The sequence below is a fragment of the Microtus ochrogaster genome, chromosome 1 (genome assembly GCF_000317375.1).
Source record: "Microtus ochrogaster isolate Prairie Vole_2 chromosome 1, MicOch1.0, whole genome shotgun sequence".
Classification (NCBI taxonomy): Eukaryota; Metazoa; Chordata; class Mammalia; order Rodentia; family Cricetidae; genus Microtus; species Microtus ochrogaster.
Window position 1 is genome coordinate 111,135,781 of NC_022009.1, and position 8,582 is coordinate 111,144,362.

Sequence of the window (8,582 nt, forward strand, 5' to 3'; positions counted from 1 at the left end):
GGTGGTAGGGTACGGGGAAAGGTGGAGGGAGGCAGCATTGGTTGGGATGTAGTGTATACAAGAAGAATAAAAACTAAAATCAGGTGCTTAGTGCTTAGAGGATAGCTATGGTGCATGCCAAGCTGCCTTAAGAACCAGAGCAAATAAAGTCGTTTATAAAAGGAGCACTTAGTACCAACAGCCCTTGACTGGAGACATTTAACACAGTGGCTTTTCCTAGTGTTTTGAAGTGATCTGAAGGAGATAGGATTTTTTTTTGTTCTTTTTATTCTTCTTTTTTAAAAATAAACCTTACTTTAAAACCTTGCAAATAATGAACATCACCCACTGAAATTAGTCAGACCCAATGTCTGTACACCTAGTGAGTTAACTGTGTAATTAGAACAGCCATTGTAGGGTTGTGGAGCTTCACACTGGGTTTTACACTTTCAGTATTGAATATATTTTATCCACTGAGCCAACATCAAAAATGAAGTCCACGACAACTAGAAAAACAATTAACTTCCTATAATCTTTTGTTACTCATGTCCATTACCTGCTTTCAGTCTTTCCTCATCTCCCAGAAACAGAGAACAAGAAAGGCTAAATATAAATGCTGGGTTTTGTTTTTGTTTTTGTGTTTTTTTATCAGACTCAGTTGTGTTCCTCTACCTGATTTTCCCGAGCACTAGGACTCCAGGTGTGTGCCGTATCTGGCTGTAAGGGATCTTTTGAAGTCTATACTTGCCCATCCCTAGAATTTCCCATGTCATTAGACTGGGATGTGTAGCTGTGCTTGAGAAACACTGCTGAGCAGTGAGATAGAAGATCTTCTACGTACAAGAGGGGTTGGTGAGCAAATAAAGTTATAAATGAGTAAAATGGACACAAACATGGGCTTCATAAAATAGTTAAATACTTCAGTGTATTTATTAGTGTTTAAAAACTAACAAAATAAAAAACATTAAAAATGCTTGTATTACCAAAGGGATAGAAAGGTTGATCCTTTTTCAGTGTTCATGTTAATACTTAAATGGAACTGTATAAATAGAAATTAAGGATTTATCTCAAACCAATAAAGGAGAAATAAATGAGCTGGGAGAATCACCAGTTCAAAAGGGAGCAAAGGGGGAAATGTAAAATGAGAAAAAATAGATGATAGAAAAGTAGAAATTCCTGGTGTACTATGTAGCACATAGCAAATAGCATATGATCTGCTGTTAAAAACTAATTGGTACAAGAACATAAGATGATGGAGGTCTTATTTCTTACAACATGAAAAGCATGTCTGTTTGGTTTTCCCAGCCCCATACACTGTTACAGAGAGTGAAGGCCTGCACGACGGAAGAGGACCAGGAGAAGCTCATGCAGATTACAAGTCAGCATTCACTCAATGCTTTCTTGCTCCCAATTAAAACTGTGGGTGTGCAGGTGAGTTCAGGGAGTGGGCTCCCCACCATGTAATGTCCTGCTGCTTGCTTTCACAAAGTTCAATTTGGAATTACTTTGGGAATTCAAATGTGAAATTATATTCCAAGTTTAAAAGATAAAACAATTTATAGGTGGTTATGGAGCAGATGAGCTTTTAAGTACTGAATGAATGTTTGTTTGTTTGTTTGTTTGTCATTGTTGTTTCGTTTTACCTGTAGTCAAAAGTAAAACTTTCAGAGAATCATTTACTTCACACTTGGTTAGTTTATTTCTCTTTGAGAAACAAGATGAAAAGGTCAGGTTCTTATTTGTCTGTACACTTACAAGATACACTGTGGCTTGAGAAGGCTTTTCAGCTGCAAGAAGACGTCAGGTGGATATGTGCATGATTAGCTTGTGGTCTGCAGGCGTATGTGACTGAGGATTGAATTGCAACACGAAAACATAAGCTTACTTTAAATGCTGAGATTTTACTATCATTTTTAGAAGGTATTTTTAATTTGTGTGTGTGTCTACACACTCATATACCACAGTGTATGTGCACTCATACGTCATGGTGTGTGTAGATCAACTTTTGGCCGTCAGTTCTCTCTTTCCATGATGTGGAGCTAGGTCTCTTGTTTCTGCCACATTCTGCTGTGCTTCAGGACAGCCGGGCTGTGAACTGCATGATTCTCCTGTTTCCGCCTCCCATTTCTTGTAAGAGTGCTTAGATCACACATGCATACCACCGTATTTATTTATAATTTCTTCATACAACTTGTGTCCTGGGGATTGAACTGAGATGGTTAGGCTTGCAAGGCCAGCCACTTTACCTGTGCTTTTGTTGTAATTAAATTGTAATTTGAATGTTAGTTTTGTCAATGACTACTATTGTGTTACAGTGTCAAAGGCTGGATATGCCTGAATGTCCTAAGGCCGTGCTCGAAGATTATATAGGCCCAATACTCTTTTTTTCATAGCTGTAACACATAGCTTTTTAAGTTCTTATTCTGCCTTTCTAGTTATAAAAGCATGTGACGATAGTGATCGATGGGTTTTGGAATGCTGTTCATGAAGTGACCACATTAAGTTTGACATCGTGACCCAGAAATTCAGGGAGTTTCTGGTCATAAGAAGCTAAAGAAGCCTTCTTTACTGTTAACTTTGTTGTTCAGTGAAAACTAGAAAAATAGCCGTAGCTCAAAATGGTCCTTCCCCCCATTCTCATTTTTCCATCAGTAGGATTCACAGCAGTGGGTATAGTTGCATCAAAGATGGTTGCTATTATGCTGACCAAGCATTTAGTAGTGTCCTTTTATAGTAGAATTATTTATAGGAACAGATTATTTTACTATTTTTGTCTAATGTTGAAGCATACCTTATCTTAATGCATTAGACTGAATTTTACATCTTTTCTTTATTGAAATCCATGTATAGTTGTTTTAATATTAAAAAGACAGTTCATTATTTTTAAATTCAACTAAAACAGGCCAGCAAGGTGGTGCAGGTAGTAAAGCCATGCTGCCAAGCCTTGTGACCTGAATTCAAACTGTGCAACCCAGATGGTAGAAAGGGAACCAACCAACTTCTGAAAGCTGCCTCTGAACTGGAAAGTGTGCCTTAGCATATGGTCACATGCAGATAAACTCAAACAAAGCTGACACATTAGAGCTGATGAACTGGTTTTGATTGTGAACACTTGTCTAATTTTCCTTCCTTTTAAAGAACTGTATCTGGCCTGGCAGTGGTGGCACACACCCTTAATCCCAGCACTTGGGAGGCAGAGGCAGGTAGATCTCTGTGAGTTTGAGGCTAGCCTGAGCTACAGAGCAAGTTCCAGGACAGGTTCCAAAAACCACAGAGAAACCCTGTCTGGGGAGGGGGTGGGAAGGGTAAGCTGCATCTGTTGCTTAATGTTGTTTTTAAATGACTGTTATATATTCTTGGAATTGTGTGACTGATTTTATTTCAGTGGCTTTTTAATTTTTCATACATAGGTTTATTTTGAGGTTTGCTCTGATATTTACATGTGGATGTCTGCAGTATAAAAGTAAAAGCATAGACAGGTTTTTCTTTTAACTTTCTCAGTTCTTATGTGACACATTGGGTTCAATCTCAACACAATAATAGTAGTGAGAAATTAAACTCTTAGGAGAGTCCCTCAAGAAACTGAAGTAGTTGCAGCTCCTGCTAGATAGGGAACTGAGTTGATATAGTTCCCCATTATGTTTTTTTTAAGGAAGTTTTTAATTGTTAAGATAAATATTCATTTGAGGTATTTGCTTGATGACTGATTTCTTTAAAAAAATGCTACTTTGTATGAATGGGTGTTTTGCTTACCTGTTATGTTTGTACCACATGAATGCAGTATCCGCACAGGCCAGTAGAGGGAGGTGGATCCCCCTGGAACTGGAGTTCCAGATTAGCTACATGTGGCTGTTGGAATTGAATTTGGGTTCTGTGCAGTAGCAGCCAGCACTCTTCAACCACTGAGTCATCTCTCCAGTAGTACTGGGCGTGATGACTAAAGCTGACATTCCTGCAGCTGAGAAGCTGCGGTGGGAAAATCGCCATGAATTTGAACTTGGCCTGGGCTACAACGTAAGATTATTTTAGCATCCCCCTCTCTGAAAAAAGAAATAAACTTTACTCAGGGTCCTCTAATGTTCTTAACAAAGTTTAGTTGCCTTAGCTGTTAGCTATTCAGTTTTATTGTTTAACCTTACAGGCCCAGGTAAAAGTCATAATTATTCTAGTATAGGCCTAATTGTTTCCTAAATGCCAAAATAAACTGTCCTTGTGAAAACATAAGTACATTAAAAAAAAAAAACTTCTTGGCTCGGTGATGGTGGTGCACGCCTTTAATCCTAGCATGCGGGAGGAGGAGGCAGGCGGATTTCTGAGAGTTAGGGGCCAGCCTGGTCTACAAGAGCTAGTTCTAGGACAGGCTCCAAAGCTACAGAGAAACCCAGTCTTGAAAAAAACGAAAAAAGAAAAAAAAAGGATCTATCCTATTCCATAAGCTGTTTATTCACACTTCTTGTTTTAGTTTTAATGCAGTCCTATCTGTCAGTTCTTGGGGATTATTGCTCATGCATTGAAGTCTTTTTCAGAAAGCTCTTACCTGTACCTGTAGCCACTTTCATGGGATGAGTTTGCAGCCCACTTGGGTTTTAATAAAGGATGTTTTAATTTGAAACTTACTTGTATTACCCGACAAATATCTAGAATATACTTTTCAGATATGTTTTAAAAAACAAAAGAGAAATTACTACTAATAGGATCATTGTAGAAAATATTTTTCAACCCATCTTTTGACTTAACTGCTGAAAATTGATTCCTTTTTTTTTTTTTTTCAGGGTGACTGTCGTTCCTACAGTTATGTGTGTGGAATTTCCAGTAAAGATGAACCTGACTGGGAATCCCTTATTTTCCTTGCCAAACTTATCCCCCGAATGTGTCATAACATTAACAGGTACATTGTGTGGATGGCAGGGGAGATGGGTGTGTGTGGATGGAGTATAAGGAGAAGATCTATATTTTAAGGTCTTTGGTTAATGAGAGACTAAGATAGTAGATGAGAGAGGATGATTCTGTAGTCACAGCTGTTTGTGATTATGTTCTTTGGATAACTTGTCGTTTTCTTATGCTTTGGTTATAGTTAGGGAAATATTTATTATTCTGTATTTTGGTCCTTAATCACAATATAATTATTTTGCTTCTTTAAGAAAAACATTTAAAGAATAAACAATTTTGGGCACTGACTAGATGGCTCAGTGGGAAAAGGTACTTGTCACTAAGCCTGATGGCCTGAGTTTGACCCCTGGGACCTTCATGGTAAAAGGAGAGAAGGAACTTTGACAGGTTGTCATCTGACTTCCACACATGATATGGCACATATGCATCTGGAAAAACCAATAATTCTTTTTAAAGACAGTTATTTTTATTTTTTTTAAATTTATTTATTTATTAAGGATTTCTGCCTCCTCCCCGCCACCGCCTCCCATTTCCCTCCCCCTCCCCCGATCAAGTCCCTCTCCCTCATCAGCTTGAAGAGCAATCAGGGTTCTTAAAGACAGTTATGCTGGCTAGTTTTATATCAACTTGACACAAACTATTGTCATTTAGGAAGAGTGACCCTCAACTGAGAACTTGCCTCCATATGACTGACCTGTAGGCAAGTCTGTATTGATTTTTCTTAATTAGTGATTGATGTGGTAGGGCCCAGCCCATTGGGGGGGCCACCTCTGGGCTGCTAGTCCTGGGCACTCTAAGAAAGCAGATTGAGCAAGCCATAAGGAGCAAGCCAGTAAGTAGTATTCTTCTGTGACCTCTGCATCACTTACTGGACTCCAGGTTTCATCTCTGCTTGAGTTCCTGCCCTCCCTTCTTTTGATAATGGAATGTTGTCTAGAAGTATAAGAAATAAATTACCATTAGTTATGGTATTTTATCATAGTATTAGAAACCTACCAAAGACAGTAGCAGATTGGTATATCCTTGCACTAGAGAACGAGGGATATATATAGCTCTGGACCAGTAATGTTTGTGGTATTGGCTATTGGAAAACGAATTAAAATTGGATAATGTTGAGAAAGGTAAGAAAATGTTTTGTTTAGAATTGTGCCCAGTGCTACACTGTGGAAAGGGAAGGAAGCATAAGACTAGGTTGAATCTCCATGTTGTGTTTGGTTAGGAAGACATGTCAGGCCACAGGATTCTCTTACATAGATGGAGGATTTTGAGAATCACAGTAGTGTATCCTTGGACCAGGAATAGTCACTACTGGAGTTCAGGAGGTGAAAGTGCAGATTTAACTACTTATCTTTAAAAAGACTACTAATGAGTATTAGCCACTGCCTGTTATTACAAAACAAATAATGCATGTCATTTAATGTTTACCATAATACAGGTTATACACCAGAACTCAGATCATGAAAAGTTTATAGAAAGTTTTACTTGACAGTCCAGATTGAAGTAAAATTGATTTACAGTAAAGTGAATGTGATCTCTCAAAGTAGCAATCCTATTTCCATAAATACTGTCATTGTTTCTCTTTGCAAGATAAGACTGGATTTAACACAAAGAGAGAGGATGCAACCACAGAGATTATGTCATGGGTTATGTTTCCTAACCCCTAGGGAAGTCTCCAAATCTAGCAGGACTCCCCTGTGTCTTCATTTGTGATCATTAGCCTATCACAGAAAATGGTTAATACGAGGGGTATCATCCATCTGTGTTACTCTTAACTGTGTCATTTTAATTGGAATCCCCTGAAGTGCTTCCTCTTACAGAAAGGCAGTTGAGTGTGATTTGTATATAATATCAAATAAAGGGTATTTACCACTTCTCACCAAAGCCTCAGTTTAGAGCCGGAAATGCTGATTAAATATTATTTCATAGCTGTTTCTTTCCAGTTTTTTTTTTCATATTTGCTTTACCAACAAAAGTTGCTTGAGACTTCTTTTGTCTTTAGTTTGCTACAGAAACTTGAAACTTTCCTTTTAGTGTTAACCTGGAAGGGTGTGTTAAGGAGAGAGCTGGGAAAGCCAGACTTCCAAATCCGCAGGAACATGCCACACTGAACTGCTCTGAGGTGAACCAATTCCCAAGTACAGTCTCTGACAGTGGTGTGTTTTTTTCTGGTGTGTTTCCATCTAGAGTTGTCTATATCTTTGGCCCACCAGTTAAAGAACCTCCGACAGATGTCACTCCCACTTTCTTGACAACGGGGGTGCTCAGTACTTTACGCCAAGCTGATTTTGAGGCCCATAACATTCTCAGGGAGTCTGGTAAGTAGCTCTTTCTGTTTATCACTGTACGCTGCAATTTAAGGTTTTTAGATGTTACTAGCAGTAGGATGTAGCTCTTGCTTTTCAATTATGGGAGGTTCTATAATAATTGCCTTTCAAATAAAATGAATTTATCTTTGTGGCCATTTACAGGCACCTAGAGTAGCAAAGGTGTGCACACCATGCTTGTGTTGCAGGTATTGAGGTGGCCCACGCAGCTGTCTTCGTGTTGCAGCTTGCAGACAGTGCTCTTGTCGTTGTCCACTTGCTGCTCTGCTTTGAACATTTTCAGGGTTTTTGTGGTTGATGCTTTTGCTATTGAAAAATAGCAAATGTTTGTCACCGAAGAGCTAGCTGGGCCCAGACACAAGAAAGCTGTGGTGTGCTGCATCTGAAGGTGAAGTCAAGGCAGGGGCCAGTTCAGTGTTGATGGTCTTTACACATCTTAAATTAGATGTCTTTAAACAGAAAGGCACTTAAAACTTGGATTTGCAGAGAGTAAAATTTGATCAGAGGTTTATAGGAACTAAGCCTTATATTTCCCCTGGGAAGAGTGGGCTAGTGTTAACTAAATTGGCATTTACAGTATAGAATGCAAGACTACCTGAAATAACAAAAATGGACTCTCCCTTAATGTATGTCTCACTTCTATTTTTTTTTTTTTTTTTTCGAGACAGGGTTTTTCTCTGTATAATAGTCCTGGCTGTCCTGGAACTAGCTCTTCTAGACCAGGCTTGCCTTGAACTCACAGAGATCCTGTCTCTTCCTCCTGAGTGCCTGGATTAAAGGCGTGTGCCACCACTGCCCGGCTTCTTATTTATTTTTTTGTGATGAGCTCTCAGTATATAGTTTGACATTGACTCAGTATATAGCTCTGACATTGGAGGTCTTGTGTCTCAGCCTCCCATGAGCTTAGAGTACATATGTGACCTACCACACCTACATAAAATTCTGCTATATCCACTTTCAATACTGTAGAGTATTTGATTGTGTGATGAGTATCCCAGTGTGTGTAAGTGGTGGAGAAAGAGGGAGAGATACTTTTTTTTTTTAAAGATGTATTTATTTGTTATGTATACAATGTTCTGTCTGTCTGTATGCCTGCTGCCCAGAAGAGGGCACCAGATCTCATTACAGATGGCTGTGAGCCACCATGTGGTTGCTGGGAATTGAACTCAGGACCTCTGGAAGAGCAGTCAGTGCTCTTAACCTCTGAGCCATTTCTCCAGCCCGGGAGAGATACTTTGTAGGGAAGAGAAAGACAGAGGGATGATGGAGATGCTTTGTAGGGGAGAGAAAGACAGAGGGATGATGGAGATGCTTTGTAGGGAAGAGAGACGGAGGGATGATGGAGATGCTTTGTAGGGAAGAGAGACGGAGGGATGATGGAGATGCTTT

At 39.1% G+C, this 8,582-nt stretch overlaps 1 protein-coding gene across 1 annotated transcript in view; it reads left to right on the forward strand.

Annotated features, from left to right (window-relative positions):
* Gmps (guanine monophosphate synthase) overlaps nt 1–8,582 on the forward strand; it is a 43,026-nt gene that overhangs the window by 32,993 nt on the left and 1,451 nt on the right. The window contains exons 12-14 of the mRNA XM_005344060.2: nt 1,285–1,410; nt 4,752–4,867; nt 7,054–7,184. Of these exons, the coding sequence (XP_005344117.1) occupies nt 1,285–1,410; nt 4,752–4,867; nt 7,054–7,184 (373 nt within the window). The remainder of the gene's footprint in view (nt 1–1,284; nt 1,411–4,751; nt 4,868–7,053; nt 7,185–8,582) is intronic.